The following is a 13,422-nucleotide window of genomic DNA, read 5'->3' on the forward strand; positions in this document are numbered from 1 at the left end:
GTAGTGTCTCGTAGTCGCGTAGTGTATACTCTGTAGCCTGTAGTAGTGTAGGAAAGCGATAATGGAGGTGTAGTAACTCTGTAACCGATGCGACATGTCAGTTGGGGATAGCAATCAAACACGAACGCTTAGCCGAAGCTCCCACATCCATGCGCTTACTAAATGTGACAGATAAACTGGTCTGGTTCTGTCTGTTGCAAAACTGAAACAAGCGATCAAACAAAAATACATACATATATCCGCTGCAACACACAGCAAAATTTATAGAAATATCTCTCTCTCCCCCCCCCCCCCCTTCCCCCCAACTAACGTACAATAATCTCTTTTATAAAGCTTCACACCAACAATCCTTCCCGCCCCCAAAAACATCCATTCAGTTACGAGAGCTTTAAGCTTTTCTACTTAAACTCTTTGCTAGAAAGGGATAGAAACGAAACTAAAAAGTCATACTAATACGCAGTTCTTAGAACAACAGTGGTAACATCATGGCAATACTCATCGTTGTAAGGTTTTTGTGACATAATGCTAAAACTGATGCTCATTGTCAGGAATATAGAGTTAAATGTAGGCTTTGCTGTTTTTTTCTTTTAGTTTTTTAAGGCATCCCCACTGCAAGCCACTTACGAATGTGGTATTAGTTGCTTTTCTTAAGATAAAGTTATTATTAATTATAATTCATTTCAATTTTACTTTCCTTTCATTTGAAGTACTTCAAGTGCGCTAGTGCGCTAGAGCTTTTTTAATTGTAAATATTTGACATTATGTCTTTAGTTAGTTAGTTTCTTCTTGAATTATATTAGTATGTTTTAAATTCTAAAGCAGACATTATGAAGAAAAAGATGACCAGAAAAAGATACAAAAAAAAAGTAGATACATAACCTAAACAAAAAGCTTGTAGTTGTTCGGTTGTACTTTGACTTTGCTGAGTGTTGCTGTTAGTCACAACGCACTCTTTCTATTTTTCTTTTTTTTTCTACAATTTGTTAGTAGACACACTTCACACCAGTGTACTTAATCTATAGGTAAATGTCAAATTGTTTTCATAATGTAGATCGTTTCGTTTGCGCCACTCTCTATCTCTATCTATCTCACTATCTCCGTAGCATTGGTTGGTAGATGCTATATATGAAGTAAACGTATTTTGTTTTGTGTAGTAGTATTATATTTGTAAGCAAAGCATAGAGCAAAAACCTCATCGCCACATTCGTGCGAGTGGTTTGAATTATATAAAACAATTGAAATAAAGTATTAATAGCGTATAAGCGTATTCGCAATGGTTTCGTTTTTTTGAATGATTATCCATCTCGTCAACGTCATCGTGGTAGTGCAATAAAGTAGAGCAAAGAATATCCTTTTTTTATTGACCGAAATTAGTAACTTTTTGGGCATTAACAGCTCGTTGGCTGTTTAGTGTACATAAATCTGTTTAAAAAAAAGCACAATTGATTTCAAAACATTCAACCTAAAATCGTATGCTGACGCATCATTCGAAGCTTTCCAAGCATTACGAGTTATCATAGCAGAACTGATTATTGAATGTTTTTAGCTAGTTATCTTCACATACAAGATTGTCTTATATTGAGCTGCTATTTGTTCTCGGTTTCAAACCTCAGCGGAATTTTACATCGCTAGAAGTTTTGATTGTTCGATTGTTTGAAATTGATAGCTTGCATTGCTTAAACTGGCTGTTATTGTACAGAACATATGTACATAGTGCTTGTCGTTGTTTTAGGGTAAGTAAACGACACTTAGTCGATTGGAAGTACAAACTTTTATATACTTAGATATATTCTATTAATCAATACACATATTAAGGTTTCAGTATGTATTTTTTAGATTCAATTTCAGAACCAAAAATCACCGAAAAAACCAGACAACGGCTTCACAAAATATTTTTTTAATAAAAAATCCTAAACAACTCGTTTAAAAATTACAAAAGCAAATTAATATTATTTCTCTTCTTTGCATAACAATCTCACAATCCACTTCCCTCCGATACAGTATCGCACACGGTACAAGATTTGGTGTTCATTTGGAACATGACCGATCCGCTGGTGGTTAATCCAGAGATAGAGCTACCACAGTTGGACATCAGCAACAACTACACAACCGACTGTACGATCGAGTACTCGACCGGTAACTTCACCTGTCTGGCGGTAGTGTTTAACCTAAGAAGACGCTTGGGCTACCATCTATTCCACACGTACATCCCGTCGGCCCTTATTGTCGTCATGTCCTGGATATCGTTCTGGATCAAACCGGAAGCCATCCCTGCCCGGGTGACACTGGGCGTTACCTCGCTACTAACGCTAGGTAAAGCAGCCATTATATCATTTATAACATTACGTTATAAACAACTGACTGATCTTATATTGGAACCAAATTCCAGCCACGCAAAATACGCAATCGCAACAATCGCTCCCACCGGTATCGTACGTGAAAGCAATCGACGTCTGGATGTCGTCCTGTTCCGTGTTTGTGTTTCTATCGCTGATGGAGTTTGCAGTGGTCAACAACTATATGGGTCCGGTAGCAACGAAAGCTATGAAGGGCTATTCGGACGAGGACCTATCGGAGGCGATCGACTTTAACAAAAACGGTTACAACAAGGACCACCGTTCGTCGGAAGTTCCCCGGTACGATACGTTCTGTCATGGGCGGGAAACGGCTCTCTGTATCGATAAGTTTTCCCGCTTCTTTTTCCCCTTCTCGTTCTTCATACTGAACGTTACCTACTGGACAACGTTCCTTTAAAGTGAGGGAAGGAAACTGGCAAGACGCTACAGTTTGGAAGCATGTTAAGCATGGCCGATTGAGAAATCGTACTGTGAAACGAGACGAGGGCAAACGAAACTAGTCCGTAGCATATAAACCATAGATGTAAGATATTGACCAATCGGAAGGGTCGATTGATTCTAGCGTAAGGAAGAAGGCATATAACATAGTAAATAAAATAGTTCTCCTCTTAGTAATCCGATAAATAAACACTTTTGCTGTAGTTTACGATCGTTGTAATTGAAAGAAAATTGGCACATTTGCTAAATAGGTTAAGGTTTACTTACAGCAGGATTCTTCTTGATATCCGTCATGGTAAAACCACGCAGTTCCTGAGAGTAATCGCGAGACGAAGCAAAACGTTTTTGCATAACCTAAAAAGGATAACGAAGAACGTTACACAGCTATTTGAAATTGAACGTTAACAAGATATTTGGAAAAACAGCATACCTTGCGGTTGTTTGCTTCCAACAGGCGGCGTACGACCGGTGAAGTGATAGCACGATAAGACATTTTGTAACGCGCTGAAATAGTGGTTAGAAAACGTTAGTAAAAGCATTTTAGATGTAGAAAAAAAAAGATGACTTTCGAAGATGGTTATGATAGTTACATTTTTCAAACGAAACAAGCGCTTGGAAGGGCAGAAAACATTTAATTATTTGATAGAACAACCTCAAGAAACCAGCCAATGCTGGCTTGTCTTGTCTTGCCGGGTTTCGTTTTAAATAAAGGATCTTTTGAATCACTGAAGAGGGTTTTTTTTCTAAGGAATAGTAGATTATTGTAAGCTTAGTGTGGAAATTTGCTATCATATAGTAGAATATTGTATTCAGTCATAGAAATTTCACAACGCAATTGTAAAGCTTTGTTATGGATTTCCAACCAAGTGTTGGTCCTCTCCTGTTTAACTTGAGTTTCAATAGTTCATTTACATTCGTATTATTTAAACGGGTGTGTAACGCACAAAATTGGCGCTAAAGTTTATTTTAAATACTGCTTCTTCAAACCAGAGCTGATTGCAAAATTCCACAGTTGTGCTGCAAATTTCTAGTCATCGTACGCAAAATTACATTACATGACTGCAAAGTTCCACAAGAATATTTTGCTATCCATTCGAAGCATTCCCATTAGTGATATTCTAGATTTCCATTATATGAAACGATAGTCTATGAATTTTTACGAAAAAGAATGGTCAATCCTGTGTACCAGGGAACGGTCCGAATTGGATTTGAACCTCGGTCCTGTCATTTGAAGACCGGCTCCATTATCGTTTGGTCACCGAACCGCCCCAAAATATTTACTAGGACACGTGGTCGAATTCAGAAATTAAACATTTTTTCAAACATGACATGGCTTCTATACAAAGGTATAATCTTAAAAATTTGGAGAGCTTTAGTTATAGTCCTCAATTTAACGTGACAACGAGAGTAACGTCTAATAACATAACGAAGGTGAAGGCTGTGAAAATGTTTAATAACACTAGTAAGGAAAGAAGACTTTAGAGTTATTACTGCTGAGATTTAATTTAACGGCCATCAGTTGGCATACTAGACTGACGATACCACGTAATTGGATAGTCAGTCCTCACTATGGGGGGACGGTCCGGATGGGATTTGAACTCCGGTCCTGCCGTGTCCGGCGCCGCTGGCTCTTAAGTTTAATGGTAAAAGTCTCAAATTCCTATCTCGTAATTTCATCATGCAGATTTGGCAAAGTGATGCTGCTTAGAACTTTATCCTAAGGACTGCTCCAGCCAGTAGCGAATTTAGTCCCTCAGTGGCGGAGTTGGATTGCCCTTATCACATTGAAGCTGCTGAACAGGGGTAGGTTATTTGTGAATTTGAAGCTTGACTTGCCAACGGCCAACGTCACTGACTACAGTACCTATACGATTCCAAGGCGTAAAGGAGGCAGGTTGACATGAGAAAAAGCTATCAGTTGTGTCTAATATTAACCTTTCAACACATTCTTAGGTTGACCTAATATAACTTGGTTTTAGGTTGTATATAAGAATCAGAACATCAGAACTCAGTATAATTATCGAGGTCCAGGAGAAGAAGGGGTTTCGTTGCAAAACATCATCAGATTGAGTGTTAGTAAAGTAAAAATAGTAAAATAAAATAAAATTAATCCTATCTTTGAGAACTTGTTCACAAATTTTACATAAATATTTATAAGAACGCAAGGAAAAGGAGAAGAGGGATTTCCAGTCTTTTTATAACACATAATTCGAACTGTATACGAGGGCTGACAATAAAGTAAGGTCTCCAACGCTGCAACTTCGCCGGATCCCGCGCTAGGCGAAATCTGGCAACACCGCCGTGTTCCTTGGTTCCCCCACTACCACTTTGCTGCTGGGTGAGGCTTCCCCGACCGCTCAGTCTTGGCTGAGCAGCCGTCAACGATGGAGGTACCCCTCGCATCAGCGTCCAAGTGCGAATTGCGTCCTGTAATACGTTTTTTGAGAGCGAAAAAGGTGACACCTATTGAAATCCATCGTCAACTAGTTGAAGTTTACGGGGAAAAGTGTATGGACATAAAAAACGTGCGTAAGTGGAGCCGCGAGTTCAATTCCGGGCACACTAATGTTCACGACGAGGAGAGAAGTGGCCGACCGTCGGTCTCGGAGGCGATTGTTCAAGCAGTGGAGCCAGAAATGCTCAAAAACCGCCGTGCGACAATTAGGGACTTGGAAGAGAAGCTTGGAGGAGTGTGTAGCAGCGAAACAATCCGTCATATCCTTGTGAACAACTTGCAGTATCACAAAGTTTCTGCCCGATGGGTGCCGAAACAGCTGACCGAAGACCACATGAAGCGGCGCGTGGAATGTGCGACCAAAGTTGTGACCCGTTTTGAAGAGGAAGGCGATGATTTTTTGGCAGGGTTTGTTACGGGGGATGAAACGTGGGCTCATCACTACACACCCGAAACAAAGGAGTCGTCCAAATAATGGCGCCATAGCGATTCTCCGAAACCCAAAAAGTTTAAGGCGACACTGTCAGCCGGCAAGGTGATGGCTACGGTGTTTTGGGATCGCCACGGGGTATTGTTGGTGGATTTCATGCCAAGGGGAACCACTATCAATGCAGCAAGGTATTGTGAGACCCTGGAAAAGCTTCGTCGTGCCATAAAAAAACAAACGCCGGGGATTGCTGAGCAAAGGAGTGAAATTTCATCGTCAAGTTCATCGTGCGGATGCGCAAGGTGTTGGAAAAAAATGGCGATTATGTAGAAAAGTAGCCAAGACCTTGGCCTTTCCAACGGTGTATCGGTTTTTTGTAAATAAATGTAATTTTCTATGAAAACATAATTGGAGACCTTACTTTATTGTCAGCCCTCGTATTACCACGTTGGGCAACACTAAATATATAATAATGGTTTAAAGAAAAACCCACATTGAATACCAACTCAATAATTCAAGTGAAAATAAGTAACACGACATTATCATCGAAACAATCGAACACAACCGGCTACATAGCTGCCTAGCAACTAATTTTAAGTGGAAAGTGTATCGCCTAACAACAGCCACGTTAAGCTTCGTCTCATGCGTATACACACTTCGAAATGCTAGCAACCAAGCAACAAGTGTCCTAAAGACCAAATGACGCGCCTTACTGTCTCCTTCCAAAGCATTGCGTAATCATCAGCAAAAACACACACACACCAAACAGCACGACGCTTCAAGTAAATCTTTCCCTTAGAATATCACTTTCAAACACTTTCCCCTTTTTTGAACGATTTGCCCAGTAGTCCAAAAGCACTCGAGAGGTCACCGGTTGCAATAGGAACCACGTGCTAAATGCACACACCCACAACCACAAACACCAAGCTTACCAATTAAAGGCTGGACACCACCAGAAGGCAAACTTAATCACGTAAATGACGTTATGCAGATAATGGGACACGATGGGACACGCAAAAACGCAACCAACCCGGTGTGTGATACGGTATCGAATGCTGCAAATGTGCGGTGTGTGAACCCCCATTAGCCGTGTGTCCACCGGTTGTGTCGCGATGTTTGCAGATTAGAAATTGCGAAAAATAAGAAGCGCAGCAAAAAATAATTGCGCTTAGCTCACGTAGCCCACCACTTTCGTACACGGTGTTGTGGTGTCCCGGAACACACAATCTACCACCCCTTGCTTACTACACCCTTAACACCGGAGGGAATGGTGAATGGGGGGTAAGAATTTAGATAGACACCTTATTGGTTTTGCTTGGTGCAATGTGGCGATATATTTCCCCCCCTCATATTATTCACCTGGTTTTGTTGGGTTCGAGTAAAGGTTTGTTAACACCCGGTAAAGGTAGGCGTAAATCGTTGCACTAAGGAAATTTTAAACCGTTTTATCGTTTCGGGAGCCTTCGAACACTCTAAAGCTACTAGTCGGCGGTTACTATGATGGTGCTCCTTGAAGTTGGTCCACCGACTGTTCGTCGCCGGTTTCTTGGATTGGTTTGAATTTCAAATTTTACACCCTTTCACGGTAAAGACAGCAAACGTCAAGCGGGCCGGAGGGGGCGAACGATAAGACGAACTGTTTGGGATGCTATTTGAACGGCAACTGACGCGTTTTCGGTGAGAGTGGACTCGAATAGGTCCACAGCTAGTAGCCCAAATCCCCTTTTACCCATCCGTTACGATTTGTCTGTCTGTCGCGCACCATCGTGCAAGGACGGTGAACGAATTTTGACCTTTCCCCGTCCTTTGCCGGTGGTTCTGGTAGGATTGCTGTAGTGTTCGCCCTAGCGAGCGAGGTTCATTGTGCGCGGAAGTGTATCGCGTTGATGCCGGCAACGATACACATAAAAGAAGGGCGGGCTGACACCAATGCTAGGCAATCAGCTGATAGCCAGTGGAAGCAGGATCTCCGGCGACCCGTTTGCTGCCTGTTCAAGGACGACTGAAGGTCGACTGCCAAAACTGGGCCAACACACACACACACACCAGCGATGGACATGTTCTTTTCCTATTTATTCGTCTATGAATGAATGAAATGTGTAACAAAAATTCATTATTATTACAAATTGTGGTTGCGAAACGCCTCTTTGGCCATTCAACAAACACACACACACATTCAGACGCTCATCAAGAGGAGCTTAAAAAAGGAGCATTCTCGAGCTCGCGAAAATGAGGAAGCTACACGCGAAAGAAACCCAAATCTGCAAACCTTTCTGCTCCAATCTTATCTATTCTCACTTTCGCTTATCGCTAAGCTTGGTCGACTTTGCGATGGTTGCGTTATCTTGCCCAGTAAAAGTCGTTGTGTGTGTGTGTGTGGTTGTTGCGAATTGTATCCCATTGTGTTGGAGTGCGGATGCGAGGTGTACATAAAATGCATCGATTGATCGATTAGTCAGCGGTCTGTTGATGCATCGAGTCAAGTAGGGTGGAATGTGTTTAATAAATCCACCTTAGAATGCTTTACTCGAAGGCACATTACATCATTAGCTTTGTTCAATTGATAGCGGGTGGTTGTGTTCAAGCAACACGTGCGGGCTAGGTTTGTGCTATAAAACCGCCATTTGTGGGAAGTCACGTGTTGCCTGCTTACACTGTTGCACACAGAAAAATAACAGTGCCCTAAAGGTTATCGACTAATTTCGGAAATAAACGAGAGTAATGCTTTTAAAGGCAACAGAGGTAGGACTCTTCCCGAGGCAGGAAAATCTGCCCCTAGAGGCAATTTCTCTCAAGCCAAAGCAATTATAAGGCAAGAAGATTTTATAGAAAGCATCCATCTTACTAATCATGTATCTGTATATTCGTATCGGGGAACCTCTTCTTCTACTTTCTTGACTCAGCGACCTCCGAAGACATGTCGGCTATCGAATGGCTTACTAAACTTGTTGAAACCACGTAGTTTGATGGATGGATCGGGACAGTGGCGGATTAATCTATTGGTGGAGCTAGCGGCCGCCAAGGGCCTTGCCGGACAGAAACCACTTTTAATTTTGGAATTATAACTCCTCCCTTACGAGTACGGGCTTCGTTTTCGATCCTCCTAACGCCTCGTTAGTTGCCTCGTATGAGGCCTCCAGTCGCACGATGAAGATCTACAGGGGTTCAGTTTGTTTATTGTGTGTTTGATGGGAGGTCAGATTTGAGTGTAGCAAAGTCGATTGTGCTTCTTCCGGGTAGAACTTACCAATCATTCTTAAATTCGGCGTTGATATGATAGAGCTTGGCGAGTCCTTTTTTTGTGTCTCATTTCAATGTGCCAACACCAAAACAGGACACAACAAGATAGCTGGTCCTATCATAATATTAAACACAAAACGCTTTGCACCAACCTATCTACAATATTCCCGGAGAAGGCAAAAAAACAAGGGGAAATGTGTACAACATCAGGACACGAAGGGATGAGAATATGGCATTAAGTTGCAACACTAAACTCTGTCCCGGGAACCAGAAAAAGGTTCACATTCCTGGCAACCGGGATACACGGGTAACCAACAGCTTCGGAAGTTTATAACATTTTTATACGTTATCCAATATCAATGCCATACACTGATGAAAGTTAAGTTATTTCTTCTTTTTGTTGTGAAATTATATATGCTCCCACTGTTCTAAGTATTTTTCAAGTTATGAATCCTCAAAGATGACATGTTTTTTTCCGACAAAATAAAAAAAACACCTACAAAAGTAATTATTTATTTTATTTATTCTTGGTCACTTGGGATTCAAGATTGATCCGCAAGCTTCGTCTCGTCGAATTTCGCTGCAGCAAAATTTGATAGTAGGTAACAGGAGAGCATACCAGCCAAGTAGGTAGCAAATCGAAGTTTAAAAAGGTAACAGAAAATAATTTCTTTCCGTCAGGAAAAATGTTTTTCTGCTGCATTAAAGTGTATTTTCAAATTTAATTTATCGATTCTCATTTTTGTTTCTTTCTTTAAATATTGTTTAAAAAGACCATCACAACGTGATTTTTAATATTGAAGAAGACTAAATAGGATTTTCCGCCACCAGCATTCCCTTGGCAAACCGCCTCGGTCTTTCCACGGGATCAGAAAAAATTCGATAACTCGGTCATTACTGGTCCGATTGGGACGTTCTTTATACCGTTAAATACGTCTTTGAGTCACGCATCTTTTTGTCGAACATCGGCTCCGATACCCGACCCCGTAAAGATGCAAGGCCTAAAGACGAATCGAACGGTATGCCGGACGCCAGGATCAGATCAAAACTGAGCGAGTTATCACCGATTTTCCACGGAAATGATGTTGTTTTCCGTAATAACTGGGCGGGGGGTGGAGGGATCGGGTTGAGGTGTTGGGCAAAAAGATGTGCGGCCTCAAAACGCATCCAACGGTATGCCGTACGCCAGGATCGGAAAAAGAATGGCCGAGTTATCTCCGATTTTTCCTCCCCTGCCAGTGATTTGAAAAATCCCCCTCCCTTCCCTTTAAGATTAAAAAATATGTTATGGAAGTCTTTTTAAACGAAAATTTTAAGAAAGAAACAAAATTGAAAAGAAAATAATTTTCTAACCACTTTTTAAATTTCCATTCCAATCCAAAATTAGTTTTAAAATCCCGAGTCAAAATTAAAAGTTGAAATCCAAACATAAAATTTCCAACTCAACTGTAACTTGGATTTCGAAAATTAAAACTGGATTTGGGATTTTTTGGCCGGCACGAGCTACCTCCTCGAATGCATATTCTCCTGTTACTACCAGTCGCTCATGGCCGGATTTTTGTGCCAAAAAAGGTCGAATTTCGATGCGGCAAAATTTGACCAGGAGTAACAGGAGAGCATAACAGGTGAAGAGGTAGCAAATGGAGATTTAAAAAGTGGTCAGAAAATTATTTTCTTTCCGTCATGACAAATATTTTTCCCCTCAATTTAAGAGTGTTTTCCCCATTTTAAGGAATTCATCCTCAATTTTGTTTCTTTCTTGAAGTTTCTTTAAAAAAGCCTTCTAAAACATATTTTTGATAGTAAAGGGAACTATGGGGGGTTTTCCAAAAACTGGGAAGGGGGGGTTCTGCCAGCAGCATTCCCATGGAAAATCGACGATAGCTCGTCCATTCTTGGTCCGATCCTGGCGTACGGCATACCGTTGGATGCGTTTTGAGGCCGCACATCTTTTTGCCCAACACCTCAACCCGATCCCTCCACCCCCCGCCCAGTTATTACGGAAAACAACAACATTTCCATGCCCACTCGGTCATTTCTGGTGTGATCCTGGCGTACCGTTGGATGCGTCTTGAGGCCACGCATCTTTTTGCCCAACACCTCAACCCGATCCCTCCACCCCGCGCCTAGTTATTGCGGAAACCAACAGCATTCCCATGGAAAATCGACGATAGCTCGTCCATTCTTGGTCCGATCCTAACGTACGGCATACCGATGGACGCGTCTTTTCGTCGCACATATGTTTGTGGAACACCTCACTTCGTTTCTTTCATCCCCCGTTCAGTTATTTCATGAAAAATAGATTTCAAAAATAACCAATTAACCATAATCTCATGACGCTAACCATAATTGTAGCGTGAGTACATGTACGGACCCTTGTGGTTCTTATTCGTTATACTAAAGTCTGATTATTCAGCAGTTCACAGAGTTCTTTATTGTATTATCCGTAGTGTCTTCTGATACTTCCACACACAAAGCGCCAACAATCTCCTCGACTAAAAGATTTTCATTATTCCTGGAGAGATTCTGTATTTCTCAGTCGTTCCCGTTCTAATTCAGAGTACTCACGCTTGCAAAACGTTTCTTATTTATCATACTTTGTCACAAATTCTCCATTTTTCACCATATTATATCCTGCCTTACCTTCCTCGTGCAACATCAACGGCGCAACGCAGTACACAATCACTTTGTCCGAATCGAGAATTTTTTTCTCATCTTCAGTGTGGGTGCCATCTCGCACATACTTATCAATGATACTACGAAAATCCGTTATCATCGTTTCCACGGTGCGACGATCGTTCGTTTCTAGTGCAGTCTTAAAATCAATCGAAGCTAACACCGCCAGTTGATTCGATTGATATTTATCGATGTCACCACCAACGCCATGCCAAGCATTTGCGGCACGCAGTACATTTTGCGTGTGTCCAATATAGTTTTGCAATGCTCTGTTAAGGGATGGACTCTTCTTGTCGAGCTTGTTGTTAATAGATTCAACGCGAATGATGTGAGCCGCATGGATGGTTTGACCGAGACCACTGGATTGATCCTGAAATTGACTCGCCCCACCCGCCACTAGCTTATCGCGGGGAAGGTCCGTTTCCTCTGCAATTGCTTGCAGCATACCACCGAAACGGAAGTAGCGTACCAGGCGGGCTGAGATGTGTTTGTTGGGATCTCGCACACGGCGGTTGTATACATCCCGTGAGTCGTACTGTCCCTCGGTGAAGGAGCTGGAACAGATGTCGGAAATAAGTTCCGACTGTTTTCTAGCGCCAGTCGCTAAGGTAATAGCGCTGATGCCCACTAGCAAAACTATCGACACGGTGCGTAAAGATGTCATGATTAGGACCAAATATTTCTGGAGCTGAAATTTATAAATGTTAAAGGGCGTTAACACCACAGCTGGACGAAACTGTTGATGGCGTTGTTTATGCGTTTATTTTTTACCTCCTTATGAGGGATATTAGAAGCACGCTTAGTACAACCACCGCATCACTAACTCAACAGCAACAGACTAATGAAACGATAAGACTTGTTCGCGCTTGCTTATATACCATGCGTTACTTCCAATTTCTTATAAGGTTATCTCTGAGCTGCAAACGTGTTTGAAACCGCCATCCTACGGCGAGGAATTCCCAAGCAAAACAAATAAACATAGAACTGTGAAGGAGTGATGCTGATTTAGTTATCAGGCAATACAACCGATTTGCCGGTCTACAACATCAACATCAAGTATCAGTACGATTCTCTCTCCCTGTGAATGGACGATTGGACATACGGCGATAGGAATGAATTTTAAGGGATCCCATATCCGAGATCCAGACTTATGCAATAAAAATGAGAACATCTTCTTCTTATTGGCTTAACCATTTACTAAGTAACATCGATCATCTCATCGATTACCTTGCTAGAATTGCTGGTATCACGTAATTCGATAGTCACTCCTCATTACGAAGAAAAGGTTCGAATGGGTTTTGAACTCCGGTCCTTGCTACATGTTCCAATATCCCGGAAGTTTAATTCGGATATCCGTATGTTCAACCGTGAGTATACGAAATGCCCGTATAGTACCGATATAATGCGTTTCCAACTACATGTCAAGCGTTTATGGAACGAGTCAAGCTTTCTTTGTGTCTAATCTAATTTTTCAACGGTTGGTGTAGTGATCCATTTCTATCCTTCATCTCCTCATCGATGAAACTTTTGACGATTACGTCCAAAATAATTTTATCATGATACGAGAAGACTCTTCTTCAACTAGATTAACACTCTCGGAAATAGCATGCTTCACATGTAACATCACATCCTTCGGGTTGAGATATGTTTCTAATGATTGTGCTTGCGGCTCTGATTTCTCCTTACTCTTATGCTTCACAGATTGGGAAATACTTGAGAGAAAAATTCTTCGGTGTCGAGAACAATAACCGTCATCGCGTTTCAATCGAAAGGACCATAATGCAAGCAGGTGCTTGTATGATGAACTTTATTTGAATCAGTTTACGCTT

General features: G+C 41.5%; 6 protein-coding genes across 8 annotated transcripts in view; 3 read left to right on the forward strand and 3 right to left on the reverse strand.

Annotated features, from left to right (window-relative positions):
• The window catches only part of LOC126559885 (uncharacterized), a 47,054-nt gene extending 43,766 nt beyond the window's left edge, over positions 1-3,288 (reverse strand). The window contains exons 1-2 of the mRNA XM_050216060.1: positions 3,226-3,288; positions 3,063-3,149 (exon numbers count right to left, since the gene is read on the reverse strand). Of these exons, the coding sequence (XP_050072017.1) occupies positions 3,063-3,149; positions 3,226-3,288 (150 nt within the window). The remainder of the gene's footprint in view (positions 1-3,062; positions 3,150-3,225) is intronic.
• The window catches only part of LOC126558879 (uncharacterized), a 553,494-nt gene that overhangs the window by 483,639 nt on the left and 56,433 nt on the right, over positions 1-13,422 (reverse strand). The gene's annotated exons all lie outside the window — the stretch shown is intronic.
• Positions 1-13,422, forward strand: part of LOC126558878 (uncharacterized) — a 521,842-nt gene that overhangs the window by 438,140 nt on the left and 70,280 nt on the right. The gene's annotated exons all lie outside the window — the stretch shown is intronic.
• LOC126557570 (RNA-binding protein Musashi homolog Rbp6) overlaps positions 1-13,422 on the forward strand; it is a 236,002-nt gene that overhangs the window by 71,350 nt on the left and 151,230 nt on the right. The gene's annotated exons all lie outside the window — the stretch shown is intronic.
• Positions 1,991-2,754, forward strand: LOC126559056 (glycine receptor subunit alpha-2-like). The gene is made up of 2 exons (XM_050215162.1): positions 1,991-2,313; positions 2,390-2,754. Exons 1-2 carry the CDS (start codon positions 2,040-2,042, stop codon positions 2,752-2,754), a joined length of 639 nt encoding a protein of 212 aa, XP_050071119.1. The 5' UTR covers positions 1,991-2,039.
• On the reverse strand, positions 11,495-12,257 carry LOC126558870 (uncharacterized). Its single transcript, XM_050214949.1, has one exon. The coding sequence runs from the start codon at positions 12,255-12,257 to the stop codon at positions 11,502-11,504; it is 756 nt and encodes a 251-aa protein (XP_050070906.1). The 3' UTR covers positions 11,495-11,501.

The sequence above is a fragment of the Anopheles maculipalpis genome, chromosome 2RL (assembly GCF_943734695.1).
Source record: "Anopheles maculipalpis chromosome 2RL, idAnoMacuDA_375_x, whole genome shotgun sequence".
Taxonomy (NCBI): domain Eukaryota; kingdom Metazoa; phylum Arthropoda; class Insecta; order Diptera; family Culicidae; genus Anopheles; species Anopheles maculipalpis.

Excerpts from the sequence above, each read along its gene's own strand:
- LOC126559056 (XM_050215162.1), top strand. The coding sequence starts at position 2,040 with ATGACCGATCCGCTGGTGGTTAATCCAGAGATAGAGCTACCACAGTTG. Across the intron at positions 2,314-2,389 it reads TACCTCGCTACTAACGCTAG|CCACGCAAAATACGCAATCG; the intron begins GTAAAGCAGCCA and ends ACCAAATTCCAG.
- LOC126558870 (XM_050214949.1), bottom strand. The coding sequence starts at position 12,257 with ATGACATCTTTACGCACCGTGTCGATAGTTTTGCTAGTGGGCATCAGC.